General features: G+C 38.6%; 1 protein-coding gene across 3 annotated transcripts in view; it reads left to right on the top strand.

Annotated features, from left to right (window-relative positions):
• LOC122788685 (ABC transporter G family member 23-like) overlaps positions 1 to 16,705 on the top strand; it is a 1,725,589-nt gene that overhangs the window by 870,733 nt on the left and 838,151 nt on the right. For all 3 annotated transcript variants that reach the window (XM_044055583.1, XM_044055595.1, XM_044055590.1), the window contains exon 15: positions 4,190 to 4,260. In XM_044055583.1, coding sequence (XP_043911518.1) covers positions 4,190 to 4,260 — 71 coding nt within the window. The remainder of the gene's footprint in view (positions 1 to 4,189; positions 4,261 to 16,705) is intronic.

Genomic DNA, 16,705 nt, shown 5'->3' on the forward strand with positions numbered 1-16,705 from the left:
GACAGGAAAAGTGTGGACTAACTATCTGTATTCATGTAAAATAAAGTGAAATCTTCCTCTTGCCTTTGTTTAGTTATTTCTTATCACCATCACATATGATAGAACTTTGCTTATGAAAGAATCAAGATCAAATTCTTCTTGTGAAAGAATGAAGCAATCACACAGTTATGCAAAGAAGGGCTCACAGTTGAGAGCTGCCTATCAGGGGTCAGGATTCATCAGATCACACAAGTATTCAAGTTCCTGCACAACAAGTACATATATGACACAGTCTTAGTACACATGGGTGTAAATGATCTGAGATTTATCTCCCTGGACTATATGAAGAGAGACAAGATGTAGTTCTTGAAGTATGAGTCAGTGGCATGTGGGAACCTACCCTTGAATATTATTTAACCCTCACCAAGAATGATGCCGCAATACAATTAAAAGATTGTTGACTTCAACAACTGACTTAGAGTCTGGTATTCCTCTAAGGTGGTGCAATATATATCAGCCTAGGATGAGATGGTAGACAGTCAAAATTGCTTTGGCAGGGATAGCCTGTACCCAGCCAAAGCTTCCATATATAGGCTAAATTCCTGTCCCACCCCATTGTACCATTTTTTTAGGCAAAGTCAGTCTTCTAAAACTTCCAACATAACTAAACATAATCAGAATAACATTAAGGCATTTGTGCTTAATGCCAGGAGGCTTAATAAAAATCTATACACCCTACAACCACTTCTTACCCTGGAAAAAAAAAAAAAAATATATATATATATATATATATATATATATATATATATATATATATATATATATATATATGTATATGTATATATATGTATATATACACACACTCACACACACACACACACACACACACACGCACACACACACACACACACACACACACACACACACACACACACACACACACACACACACACACACACACACACACACACACACACACACACGGACCTGATTCAAGACCAGTGAAAGCACCACATCAGTGGTTCGCTTCAATGCCTATCACTTATACAGGCCCACCACATTAAAAGTAAGTACTAAAGGAGATGTCTCTATAGTCTTAAAAAAAAAAGCTCACCTCTAGACTAGATAGACATGATAATGGTTTACCTTCATTAGGTCGGGAGTCCATTGTACGACGGACTAAAGTATGAAAGTACAACAGCAGGACTTGGGAATGTCGACTCACATAGTTGTAAATTCAAATGAGCGAATGCCATTGTGCATTTGATTATTTGAATTAGGCATTCCAGGTGCAGATCGCACAGTAGTGGGGATTGGGACATGCACCTTTCCCTCACTGTAGTGCAATCTCGGCGTTAGTATATTAAATTAGCAGGGGGTGTGATGCAGTTCAGAAATGGTTGAATCCTGGTTTCCAGTAAACCATTTTCGATATTTTGAGTCCGACACATTTTCAAATTCACCATTTACAGTCACACAATAGCGCGATCACACATTCCATTTTCAACTAAATGAATGTAAACCCATGATAATGACTTGAAACTTCTCACTAACTCACTATCAACAAAACTTTTTATCACATCATAGAAAACTTCAGAACCCCTCTATGTCCTCCATGGTCAATATTTCATGCCTAACCAGTATGATGTCCTTGTGTATTAAGTCAGATACTATTCTCCTAGGAGACTTCAACTATCCCACCATCAACTTGGAGACTTATACATACACAGACATATATGCTCATAGATTTGTGAAGTTCATTAATACAAACTCTCTAGACCATTTAGTCCAAACCCCAAACAGGGGAGATAAAATCCTGGACTTAGCGCTTAGCAATATTGGACAGCTGTGCTCCCTGCCTATTGTAAACTCCTCCCTGGTCAAATCAGACTGCAAGTTAGTCACTGTCACCTTAAGACTAAAGCCAGAAGCATCCTCCAATACATTAGTATTCAGAGACTATGCAAAGCCTAATCTACAAAATTAAGGGATGGCCATATGGTTCCCTATTACATGATCGAAACCTTAGGTTATCTAACACCTAAAGGTCGATCACAAAATGTCAAAGTCTGAAAATTGCGAACAGCCATTTCAACACAGGGAAATGAGTTGTTTGCCCATTATGCGGATTTTGTTTTTTCTCTGCTGTAGAGTGATCTCAGAGCTGGTATATTTAGTTAGTGGGGGTGTGGGGGCGAGACCCCCCAGTTTATTTATGTTTATAACTTTTTTTTTATTTGGCCAGTGGCATTCTTTACCTGTGTGGAAATGGCCGTTTTCAATATTAAGTGTTCGATATTTTGTGATCACTCTTTAAGTGTTCGATAACCTAAGATTTCGATCATGTAATATAGACCCTGACCATATTAAATTCATAAAAAAATTCCACCTCGATCATTCCACTCCTTATGCAAATTTTTTACTGCCAAGTTCTATGCACACATAAGTAGTCGCACAAATGCATCTGTCCCTCTCAGAAATAAATACAATGCTGAATTAAATAAAAACATAAGCCTGTATGGTGGAACCCTAATATAAACAGGCTGTATAACAAAAGAAATAAACTCATTGCACACAAAAATAAATTTTACTCTCATGAAGCCAAAAATGGTCTTGCTAAACTAAACAAGGAACTCAGAATCTTGATCAAATCAACCAAAGCCCAGAAAAATAGCTACCAAGGTAAAAGATAACCACAGAGCTTTCTTTAACTGTGTTAGAAATCTCAGAAACAATGCTCATCACTGTACAGAGCTAAAGGTAAATGATACCACAAACTCAGACTCAGAGGACACTGGCAAACTACTAGTGGAATATTCTGCTCAAACTTCACTCCCTCTCTCCTCTCTCTGTCAATATTCTCAGATAAAATGCTCACATCTACAATAGCAAGTTCTGAAGGAAATATATAAGGCCAAGAACACTATGTCTGTGGAACCAGATAGCATACCAGGCTGCCTACTGTCTAGTCTGAAACATAGATTTTCAGACACCCATGCAGTTATTATTCAACATTAGCCTTAAAACAGGCTTTGTGCCAGCTGAGTGGAGGACAGCAACAGTCATTTCTTTGCACAAAGATGGGGCTACAACAGACCCTGGTAATTAGAGATGAATATAGCCTGATGAGGCTCATCTGCAAGGCTATGGAAAGGAGCATTGTTTAACTAACAAATAAGGATACATCTGATCTACAGACTGTTAACCCAGCCCAGACTGGATTTGTCAAAGGCATGTCCTGCCTACTTAACCTGGTTGACTTCTTTGAAAAAGCCTCCAGCAAAGGCAAATTGGTGCACAGTGTCTATCTGGACCTTGAAAAGGCATTCAACATCATCCTACAGTCAAGCATCATAGAAAAGCTTTCCCATCTAAATGTTAAGTCCATGGGTTCAGTCCTGGGACAACTTGTGGTTGACATTTAGTTCTCAGAGGTCAAAACTAATGTGAAGGACTGATGACTCGCTAGATTTGCAGATGACTGTAATATTTGTTCCACTATAAACTCCCCCAGAGGACACCATAATCCTCCATCAGGGTATGTCCCAAACAAATACTTCGTGCCAAAACTATGGACTCAAACTAAATGTCAAAATGTTTATAATTATATCTGTCAGCAAGTACTATTCACCATGTAACTACCATATTGACAACCCCCCCCTCAGAAACTGATCCCATAGTTAGAAATCTTGAAACCTATGTTGACAATCATACACCAAATCCACCCCATCCGTAACTCTCACCAAACGTAAAAAAAAAAGTCTTCGTGGAAGCCAATTGGATTCCTACAGTAAATCAACCAATTATTCACCACTAAATTTACAATCCCCTCATCTCTTTCCACAAGAGCAAAAAAAAATGACAATCTACAGCCTAGCTCTTCAAATGAAGAGCAAAAAGAAAGAAAGAAAAGAACACTGTACCCAAGTGCCTTTCTGTACCAGATAAATAAGTACATTTGTAAAGGCATGTTTGAGTGTTTGAGACAGATATGAAAAAGAACACTCAGAATTCTGCAAACACCAATATAGAATATAAATAAAACAACTCAGGCTTTGTTATAGTCAGGAATGCATGAAATTATCCTAAAGTGTGGAAATGAAGCAAAACAGTAAACAATGTATTATGAAGAAAATCTAGTAATATCCTGTTTTGTTGGTAAAGCCCATGGCAGCAGCAGTGGTTAATTGTGTACGATTTTGTTTTTCAGTTTGAAGAGCCAATTTATGGCAGCAGGACACCTGACTTCACTGATTTCATTGCTCCTGGAGCTATCCTAAGGTAAACTACTTACTGTACCAGCAATATACCAACAGTGGTGCTAGACAATCTAAGATAACTTAAGATAGAAATATGGTAGATGCATTAAATATTACACATGCGCATGTGTTCCTCTGTGATGCTTCTGCTTTCTTCAAAGTTGTACATAAAATACTTGAACAACATAAATAGAGTGACTAATATAAAAGAAACCCTGAACAGCTGATGGGTGAATTTAGATTAACTGTCTGGAAGACATAATTGTATACCAGACTGATGTATTTGTACGGTTTCTGCCACTATCTAACCAGCTCTTAAAAATCTACTGCAAAATTTGTCTTGCAACTTTTATAATTAATGTTATTTAATTCTGATTACTTTATATTTATTAATTTACTAAAATTGACACATTCTGTTTGAATCTGTTCTAATTAAAATTAATAACTATGGTATAGTTAAAAGTTTTATTGCCTTTTTCCTAAATAGTGTGAATAATACTAATTTATTATGAATGCTGTTAATACTAAAGTCATGTCAGATAAATGGTGTTCCATTCTTTACTTCAGTATATCTTTTATAGGTTCATAGTTTCATAGGTGTCTACTAAGCTAATGACCACAAGTGCCTTTTTAAGCCTAGCCATGCATCTCAAATTTCTAACAAGTTCTGATACCCTTGACAAGTGTAAGTAGGGGCATGGGAGATGAAACATTTACAAGCTAGGGCCTGGGAGATGAACCATTTATAGATTGCCTGTGTCCATTAGAGACATAGGTGCCAAACCAGGGATGAATTTCCTGTTCCCTATCCAAGTGTCCAAGCTGTACTTGAATTGGGTTAGGGTTATGAACCTATGGACCTACGGACCTATATCTTTTATGCATGTGTTTAAATTTGTTTGATTCAAGAATTCTGTACAGAGTCAAAAATAATGGGAAGAGGGTAATAATGCCCCAAATCAGTGATGAATTTAGAAAGTTAATTGAACAACAGGTTTTGCATCAGCATTCATTTTATGAACACTAAGAACTATGAAACTCTAATTTCTGGCATTGCTGACTAACTGTAATCATCACTGACTTACTAGAAAATTTAAAAAAAATTACCTGTGACAGGACAAAAATATGAGGCAAAATCAGAGACAGATGGGAGCTATGCATGTATGACTAAAGTATTGTACTTGTTCTAAATGACAGAGTTACAGTAAACAAGGATTTTCAACATATGATTCATACACACTAGCACATGTAACAGGAGCAGCTGGACTTTCACTTCTTAAAAGAAAAAAGTAATTTAAATCCAAATGATTTGAAAAACTAAGCAATTTATCAAATAAATAAATAAAAATTATACATGCCAGACCATCCCCCGGCTTTACTAAACTTCCGTGCAGGACTAGTTTAGTCCTGCATGGAAGCGCCCATTTAGGAGCAGGATGGCAGAGTGCTATGCACAGTAATGAAGGTGTACTGGCTGAGCTTCTAGGCTTACACGGAGCGTGTTTGAGTGCAGGGGGCATGTCTGAGAGCAATGCTCTCAGAATAAACATGCCCTTGCAATGTCGAACAGCAGAAGCTGTGAAGAAATGAGCAAAATCGATCACAGGTGTCCTCATATCCCCACCAACAGACCCACATGTGTACAACAGCAATAGGACATATAAATTAAAAGAAGAAACCCATCTATATTTTTTAAAACACCAATTAAAGGTAACTGTAGGTGCGCTGCTGTGTCCATCGCGTAGCTACGGTTAATGTAGCTGAAATAGCAAAAGGAGGATAAAAAGCAGGATATGTGCAAAGGAAGCAGTACAGCAATATTGTAGTGAGCAGAGCATTCGCATCACGAGCAGTCAATCCCGGTTCGAGTCCCACTACAGTACATTCCATTTCCATGTCGAATCACTGTTATGATCAATATATTTAGTTGTATAACCTAATAAATAACATATATGTGTGAACTGGAGTAGTAAGCAGTGTAATAAATGATAACCCCATACACTTGCCAAATCCACCACCTCCCCAAGAACCAGTAGACAGGTATTGTCGAAAATAAAGCAGTAGTAAGGATAAATAAGCATGAGTAAGCAGGTGCAAGTCTGTTTGCACGACAGGAAGCAGTGCTAACACAGATTAAGCAATAGTGAGGCTAACCATGTGTAAGCGGATGTCACCGGAAGTTAGCAGGTCTTACCATCGTGCAAACCCGCTGACAACTGCGTAAAAGTGCTTCAACCACTCCATATCCAACGGGCCTCGTTCTAGCAAGCAACAAACTAGACAGTCCCTGCAAGTCTTGAACCCAGGAGCCTGCACACCATAGGCAATGTAATTTACCACTAAGCTACCACAGATATACCTAGCCCTGACGTTTCCACATGCATAGCATCCAGCAATACCATTCAACATTACAGGACATGTAACTAAATATGTAGATGTATGTGTGTGAGTGTGTGTGTGTGTGTGTGTGTGTGTGTGTGTGTGTGTGTGTGTGTGTGTGTGTGTGTGTGTGTGTGTGTGTGTGTGTGTGTGTGTGTGTGTGTGTGTGTGTGTGTGTGTGTGTGTGTGTGTGTGTGTGTGTGTGTGTATATATATGTATATATATATATATATATATATATATATATATATATATATATCTAAATAGATATATACTTCTCCCTCTGTATTACACATGTAGACATATATAGACATACATATATATCAATATCCACATATAGATATATACATGTGCAGACATCCATACATCTGTATGTCATTCGATATATACAGCACTATATATATATATATATATATATATTTATATATATATATATATATATATATATATATAAATGTATGCATATATATATATATATATATATATATATATATATATATATATATATATGTGTGTGTGTGTGTGTGTGTGTGTATATACACAGATATATATCTATGATATGAGACAGCATATAAGAATGACATATATGACCACAGGCACCGTCAATGGGGGTGAGGGGTCTCAATCAACATACATGTTACACATACCGATATACCCCCCACAGCCAAACAGGTGAAACATACAAACAAACACACAAAGTAAACAAACCACTGCTTCCCAAACCACAGGCAGGATACTACCAGTGGGAGAAACATTGTGGACCCACTAAGTCTAATCTAGAAACAAAGATAGGAACGTCCCTTGCAGGACAACCAAAAAATTATAGGATTTTAGGATTTCCGGCATTACACAGACTCAACAAGGCAGGGAGCGTATGTACTCGGACCACAAGGTTGGGAAAGCCTGATGATCCATGGGTTGAGACAAAGTACGTGATGGGTCCCGAGAAGTGGAGAGTGAGCAGTGTGTAGTGGTGTGGTTAGACCCGACCTGCACCCAGAGAAAGGATGAGTGCTGCAGAGGAGGAGCGGGGGGGCTATGGGTATGAAATTATGGGTCGAGGCATGCGTGTGTTGGCTGGAGTAGTTCTAATCGGACCACCTCGTGGATGTAAGCAATAGTGTGAATTGGGCAGAGCAGTTGCCTAACAAGCAGGCATTCCCATTATGAGTCCCACTGCAGCACAGTCTATTTTAGATGGCAAAGCACGTTATAAACAATTTTGTTGTTGCAAAACTCACTAATAACACCAAATTACACATGGTTGCAGCTCTCCACTGTAGGCATGTAATCCATTCAAATTGGCATCACAACTTATTATTGTTGTCCTCACCCCCACCAATGGATGTGAGTGTCCAAATCTACCTCCAAATTCAGTGTATATGCACAGCTGTCTCTGTAGAAGAAATGGCCAGCTGTGAACCTTCCCTTCAGTCTTCCTGCATGTCCCTGGCTATTTCCCCTACTATCTTTCCCTCTTTGTGTCCCTTTAACATCACTCACCTATCAACCCCTTTTTCTTTTCTTTTAAAGTTTAAAGTTACAATTAGGTGACACCCTCTTCTCCAACTATATTGGCAGAATCTGGAACTCTCTACACACATCTATTACCTCAGCTGTCCCAAAGGACACATTTAAAAAACATTTGAAGGAACACCTCAAGCACACTCTGATCAGCACATACACACCACCTGGCTAAATCCTCCCCTCACCACCTTACACTCTATACCCCTACATCAACTACTGAAACTAACACCTCTTTTCCTGCCTCACATACATATCCCAACATCCTTTAAACCTTCCCTATTGCTCCCCTACCAATTTTTCCCACAACCTACTATACAGTTACAATGTCCCCCCCTCTACCTACCTACCTACCCCTTCACTATTCTCTTCTACTCTACCACACAGGTATGGAATATCTACATCTTAACCTGAATACCTGAGTGTAACCTTTCCAGAACTGTTAAACTGGAATCTAACTGCACCTTAAACTGACCTTTGTCAACAGTCATACCTGACATGTAAACTTGAACTAAGCATGAATAATACCTACATGTTAACTTAAACTAAGCATGAATAATATGTTAGTTAGCTATGTTAAGTATGTTACTTTCTATGAATGTTAACACCTCTGTATTACTTGTAATGATTAGCTGAGTTTTACTGTGGAGCTTTTCTCCCTGGGCCTTCGCTGAAAATGGACAAGCATCCAGTTGGATTTTCCTGGTCAACAAATGTAAAATAAATAAATAAAGTAGCATGGGGCTAAGCAGGAGCAAGCACTTTTAAGCAGTAGTAAGTGGGTTTAAGCCTGTTTGTGCGGTGGTAAGCAATGTCTACACTGGTTAAGCAATGTATAAGATAACTCAGTGTAAGAAGCTGTAACCAGTGGTAGCATTGCTTACCCTCGCGCAAACCAACACAAACCCACTTACAATTGCTCAGAAGTGCCTTAGTCACTCTGTAGCCAACAGCTCTCACCTGCCCAGCAAGAAAATAATCTGCACTCCAAAGTTGCAACCTCCGGAACCTGCACACTATAGTCAAAGCGAGTTACCACTAAGTCATGGCAGATACACATACAGCTGCTGTTATCACAAACATATCATCCAGCACAGTCATTCAACAGTATAGGAAATGTATGTAATTATGTAGATTAATACGAGCAACCATTTGTACATTGCTCAAATACAGTATTTCGAGCAGTCTATGTGTATCATAAAAACAGTGCCTGTCCAATCATACTGTGAGAACAGTACTCTTGCATAATACTTAAGAGAATAATAAAAAACTGTGCACGTCGAGGGGCGTGTGGGCATGCTTCATGCACAGAATGTCAAACCTGGGAGATTAGGCTGGCCAGATGTGTGAGCAAACTGCTGCTTCTCAAACCCCTGGCAGGATGCTACCAGTGGGAGAAACAGTGTAGACCAGCTAAGTCTAATCTTGACACAAAAACAGGTTTGACCCTGGCGGGAAGAACCAAAAATTGTGAGTCACATTGATGTTTATACCTGTATCGGAAGATGAACAAGGCAAGGCTTGTATGTACGTGGACTAAACGGATGAAGAGCCTGAAGAAGCTTGGGTTGAGACAGTATACTGGATGAGTACCGAGACGTGCAGAGAGGGCAATGTGTGGAGGTGTGGTATGGCTGGGTTAGCAACTGGAGAATGGATGGTTGCTGTGTACATGGAGCTCGGGCGGGGGGGGGGGGGAACCACGGGTATGACATTATGGAAGAAATATGCAAATGAAGCAGCACAGCAATAGTGTAGTGGGCAGAGCATCCGCCTAATGAGCAGGCATTCCCGGTTCGAGTCCCACTGTAGCACAGTCTATATTACATGGCAAAGCATGTTATAACCAATAGTTTTGTTGCAAAACCCACTAAATAACATATATATATATATATATATGAACTGGAGTACTGAAAGAAATGCACATGTGACGTATCAGTGTCAGACTGAATAAGGCAATAGTAAGCAGGTTTAAGCAAAAATAAGCAATAGTAAGCATATGTAAGTGGGCTTAAGGCCGTTTGCACAGCGGTAAGCAATGACTACACTGGTTAAGCAAATCTGAAGCTAACACCCTGTAAGCAGATGTAATGGCAGGTTAGCAGTGCTAACCTCCGTGCAAGCCAGCTAACAACTGACTAAACGTGCCTTAGCCATTCTGTATCCAACGGCCCTTGTTCTGCCCAGCAATAAAATAAACGGCCTCTGCTGGGCTCGAACACAGAACCCCACACACCATAGGCAAAGTGATTTGCCAATAAGCCATGTCAGATATACATAACTCTGATGTATTCAAAACATATCAACCTGCCCAGTCATTCAACAGTACAGAGAATGTATTCCAACATGTAAATGTATTTCTGTGAGTAAATATAGTAATATCTAAACAGATACAACATATCAATAGATGTGGATATCTTAGATATATATATATATATATATATATATATATATATATATATATATAGCCACACATCTGTAGATAGCAATGGTAGATTGACAAATACAAATATGTCCACATGCACCATCAATGGGTTGAGATGCTCCAAACAGTATACGTCATGTATGAATAGGCATACCCCCCCACCACAGCCAAACACGTCTGCCCTGCAATACACTAAAGTGTTACAGATCACATAAGCAGGACCTGACATGACATGTGCACAACATGTAAACTGTACTATAACCCACCTGTATGATGTCAGGCCAGTATTGGTAACATATCATGCAGTACAGTGTGGCTCCCATAGGAAATGTAAAATATGGAAGCTATCAACATCCCCAGGATACATATACACAGACACATATATGCAGATATAGATACAGATATATATAGATATATATATATATATATATATATATATATATATATATATATATATATATATACACATGTGACTACACAGATACATGCAGAGTTATGTACAGTAATATATATATATATATATATATATATATATATATATATATATATATATATGTATATATACATGTGACTACACAGACACACGCAGAGATATGTACAGTAAGATAGATATGTAGAAGGTGCACACGATATGGGACAGCCACCATGCGTACAGTTAACACCTTAACAACTGGACACTGCATGGTCCACCCATACAAATGACAATCGTTGCCTGCAACATATGCCCACAGAGAGGTCATAGGATAAAACACCACACACAGGTTTGCAGAAATGGATAACCTTTATTTGTGTACTATTATAGTTTTATATGCCATGTATTATAGCTGTTCAGACACTGACATCCATATAAACAGAGTAATGCAACTGTGAAACAGTTATACTAATACAGTAGTCTGGAAAGGTTCACAACTGTTGCTGTCCAGGCCAAGCCTTTCAAATTGTACAATAGTAAAGACAGACTGGGCACAGGATACCAAACTATCAACAGTAAGTAATGCAGGTGTATAGTTCAGCAGCCTCTATCTACACTCTATACAAAATCACTAGGTGGCAAAGACTTCAGTTGACCAAATGGGATGTAACTGTTACATAACAAGGCATAACTGACACCATCACAAACACACTGACAAACAGAACAGTCTGTATGGCAGGAGGCAGTAGGCCTGCATTAACCCAATTTATGTAAGTAATGTAAATATATGAAGTGTATGGTACTGTACATCCAGATACCTTAAGGCAGCTCACCATTGATACCCCTACATTTTGTAACAGCCTAGGTCATTAATGGTGCATCCTCCCCTAGACTCAATAATACAGGGCCATATACCATTGTTACATACACTGGCCTCTGGAGTGCATAAGGGCACACATGTATTGTGTAGGTGAAGCCCACACATATATGGCCTCAGCCCCACTGTATGTGTGGGGGATACAACAGCAGTGGACTGATGGCAGGATTGGCAGTGTGACATACTCACAGCCCACTACAGAATAACCCCCTGACAGCATGTCATATGTGCAAAGCTTGGTATGTAGGTGGAGGACAGAGGCTGGAACACAGGCCCATATGTGGAAAACTGTTGCCATACACTAAGTAAGTTGCTGGTTTTACAGGATAGTCTACAACATACCCTTAGTTAGGGAATTGAGGTTAGAAACATAAATGGATGAAACCATGTACTGATAGCACTAAACACACACACTGCCAGTGAAATATCAGACACAACACCTGTGTGGTGGACAGACAAAACATGATAGGCACACCTCTGGCCACCAAGAGGATAGGCCCACAGTTGAAAGCTATGCAGACAGACTGCATTCCAATGTAAACTAGTATGTACACACACACCATGTAACACCAGTTCTGTACAAAGCATAACACAACTCTACTCGCACTCTGTCTGTAGTTCTGGAACCTCCTACAAATATGTAGCTGCCCTGAGTGTGCCGGTTCTCCTGTAAGAGGTATTGCTACCTGCTGTCTGTAACACTGATGCCCACACACAGGAAGGATGTCCATCACACAGGAAAGGTAAAGGGACCACGCCCACATAATGTGGGGATTTATAGTAGGTGGTTGCCATGACAGTGGTAATTGGAGGTACTACACAGCAAGCTGCATGCAGTTAGCAAGTGGAGGACACTGATTGGTGCAGAGGCCATCACCTGATCATGTGCATCAACTACTAAAGCCAGGCTGCAATCTATTCAAAGCAGTTCAACCCATTTACTGAAGAGAGAGAGAGAGAGAGAGAGAGAGAGAGAGAGGAAGAGAAAGAGAAAAAAAGCTCTTTAAACAAAAAGCTGATGTCACAGGCATTTAGCCAGCTGTCACTCAACAAGACATCATTCCACAACAGGTATGTAATTGAATGTAGTACCTGGTCCATCATAATGGGATTGATGATGTGTAATGATTTATATGTGCCATCAGGTGTTGTTGTGATGATGAATTCAAAATACTACACCACCATCCAACTTCCACTTACGAAATACAAAAAACACAATTCAAATGAGAAATTAACGCTGGCACAAAAAAAAAAGATGATAAAATGGAACCATTTATTCCCCAAGTTCTGGTACCTCGGCCATTCTTCTTCTGTGGAACAATTCAAAAGCAAAACACCATCTCTGTATATATACATGATGACAATCATTATTCAATTAATTAATCAATCAATCAAAGAACAAATACCCATATTCTTAAAGTGCCATATATGAAAAAAATAGTCTATCAAATATAAATAACTATGAAAAGGAACGCATAGAAAAACAAAGAAAATATTTTTGTATTTTCTTCCCCTTACAAATTAAAAAGTCTCATACAGAAAATATAACCCATAGAAATACTATAATCTAACTCTCATAAATGCATTACTTATCATACAATAATGACTCTAAATAATAAATTAAATAACATTTCATAAAGTACATCTAATAGTATTTTCTTTGTTCTTCTATGCATTCCTTTTCATAGTTATTTATATTTGATTGTTGTTTTCATATATGGCACTTTAAGAATATGGGTATTTGTTCTTTGATTGATGAATTAATTGAATAATGATTGTCATCATGGATATATAAAGAGATGGTGTTTTGCTTTTATTTTATTTTATTTTTATTTTACATTTGTTGACCGGGCTAGTCTAGCTGGATATATATCCATTTTCAGTAGAGGCCCGGGGAGAAAAGCTCCACACATAACATAACCAAGACAGATAGACAAATTGTTAATAAAGACTTACACATAAAAATATACATTTAAATCAACTAGTTAATAAAATCAGCATACATTAAAGGAACTCAAAAGTTTAAACTCATACACAATGTTCTGTCGATTTCAAAGCAAGTTTACCTAATACATACGGTTATGCAGTAAGGCATCAGCCAAGTAGATTACAGTAAAAGCTCAGAAGGGAAGAGAAGTAGAAGGAGTATGAAGGAAAGAAAATAATGGCACAAGGCAAGAGTCAGTAAGTAAGAGAGGAGAAGAAAAAAGACAGTCAAGACGAGGTGGGAGAGATAGTAGAAGTCAGTCAGAGCATAAGAGGACAGCAGGGAAAAGAAGCAGGGTAGAAGTTAGTTTTCAGGCAAAATGAAGGGTTAAAGGTAAGGAGAGAGTAGGGAGAGGGAAGTTAGCCTGGAGTACTACAAGAACAGAGCCAGTGGTTTTGGAAATGTAGTTTGATTTGTTGTTTGAAGAGAGGTAGGGATGAGATTAGTGTTAACTCTTTAGGCAGCAAATTCCATACTCTGCCTACAGTATTGGTGAAAAGAGAGTCACCAGCTAAGTTGTGGGCCTTTATGGGTTTGGTCATAAGTTTGCAGGAGGAACGAAGAGAGGTGAGATTGTTATAATGGAGTAGAAGTTGTGAAAGTATAGGGGTGTTACTAGGTTGGTACAGTAATTTGTGGGCAATTGTAAGTTGTGAAATATTAAGATAGTTTTGTAGTTCCAGCCAGCCTAACTGTTTAAAATTGAGGCAGTGATGTGTTCTAAAAGGGTTACCAGTGGCGAAGCGGGCAATGTTATTATAGCAAGTTGCTAGTTTGTTTAAGTTAGTTTTTTTAAGGTTGGTGAAGATAGGAGAGGCATAGAAGAGAGTAGATATAAGATGGGAGTGAGCAATAGTAGCTCTAGTAGATGGGGTAAGAAATGGTTTTATACGGTATAATGATCCAATTTTTCTGTTAACAGTTTTGATGGTGTTGTTGATGTGTTGGTCAAAAGAGATTGTTATCAATGGTAATTCCTAGTAGTTTTGTTGTGGAGTCAGGAGAGATGATAGTGTTGTTGTTTGAGTAGATAGAGAAGTTAAGTGGAGAGGTACGAGTGGTGGGGGTGAAGAGGAGAAGTTTGTTTTTTTTTGGCATTGAGAAGTAGATACCGTCTAGTAAACCATGTTTCTACAGTGTTGAATGTAGTTTGAGTTAGAGTGGTTAGATCAGAGGAGGTGGATGCTGAACAAATGATAGTAGAGTCGTCTGCATATTGAATGCAGGTAGCTTGAGGAATTATAGAGTGGAGATCATTAATATAGAGGGAGAAGAGGAGAGGACCAAGGATAGAGCCCTGAGGGACACCAATTGCAATGGGTAGTAAGGAGGAGATATGGTTTTCCCAAAGAATGGCTTGTTGTCTGTTACTGAGGTATGATGTAAACCATTTGATGGCATGGCTATCAAATGAGAGGGATTTGAGAATGCTAATTAGAGAAGAGTGGTTGACCATGTCAAAAGCTTTAGAGAGGTCAATGAATAGGGCAGAAGAGAGTAGGTTCTTGTTGCGATTGCTGTTAATGGTATCTGCAAAGGAAAGGAGGGCAGTGGTAGTACTATGGTGAGGTCTAAAGCCATGCTGACAGTTAGCTAAAATATTGTGAAGAGATAGGTACTGTACCAGTTGCTGATGCATACATTTCTCCATAATTTTTGCTAATGGAGAGAGAAGAGCAATAGGTCTGAAGTTGGAATAGTCAATAGAGTTACCGCCTTTATGTAGTGGGATAATATGAGAGATTTTCCAGATATGAGGGATGGTTCCTTCTTGGATGGTTCTATTTATGAGTAAAGTAATTGGGTAAGCAATTTCTTTGGCTGCTTTTTGTAAAAATAGGGGAGGGAGCTTGTCAGCAGAGGGAGTACAAGGTTTTAGATTAAGAAGTAGTTTGAAGATGGAAGAGGTAGAGATGGGTTGTAAAGAGAAGCTACAGGTAGAGTTTAAGTGATTGTTAGGAGGATAAAAGTTATTAGTATTTAATTGTCTAGCAAGAGATTGAATAGTATCAGAGAAGAATGAGTTAAAAGTATTTGCAGTTTGAAGAGGGGTGTCAGGGTTGGCATTTAGTGGGGAGGGAGTTTTAGCAGTACCTGGAGAAAGGAGTCTATTGATAGAAGACCAAAATTGTTTGGGTTTATTTAGGTTAGTTTCTTGTAGGTTGCAGTAGAACTTTCTTTTATCAGTGAGGATGGCTTTTTTGGTAAGATTTCTAAGTTGGCGAAAGTGATGAAAATCAGAGCTGATTCTATGGGACCTCCATTTGTTCCAGATCTTATTTTTGGAGAATTAGTTTTCTAGTTTCATTTGAGAGCCAAGGGGCTGTATTAGATTTCATTCTAATAGTGCGCTCGGGACCATGTTTGTCTAGAATAGAAAGGAAAGTAGAATTAAAGAATAATACTGCTTCATTAAGTGGAAGAGTCTTTAATGGGTTCCAGTTGCAAGTTCTGAGTTCGTTCTGAAATAGGTCAGTTTTAAAGTGTTTAGTAGAACGTATTTTTCTTATATTAAGGGGGGGGAGATAATCAGTCTTCTCTCTTGCAATGTATGTTAAAATGTGATCACTGAGGTCATCAGGCAGGGTCCCAACATTATAAGTGATATTAAATTTGTTTATAAGAATCCAGTCTAATATAGTCTGTTTCCTGTTTAACTTATTAACTCTTGTTGTAGATGTAATGGTTTGGGTGAAACCATTTAGGTTAATGTGAGAGGTGGGATTATTGGTATTAATAGCATTCCAGTCAATATTGAAGTCGCCAAGAATGATAGTTTCTTGGGGGTAGTAGTTGGAAACCCAATTGAGAAAGTCTTCTACAATTGGTATATTGTTTCCTGGAGGTATGTAAATGCAGATG

Source organism: Protopterus annectens, chromosome 1.part2, assembly GCF_019279795.1.
Source record: "Protopterus annectens isolate FY-2018-M chromosome 1.part2, PAN1.0, whole genome shotgun sequence".
Lineage (NCBI taxonomy): Eukaryota > Metazoa > Chordata > Ceratodontiformes > Protopteridae > Protopterus > Protopterus annectens.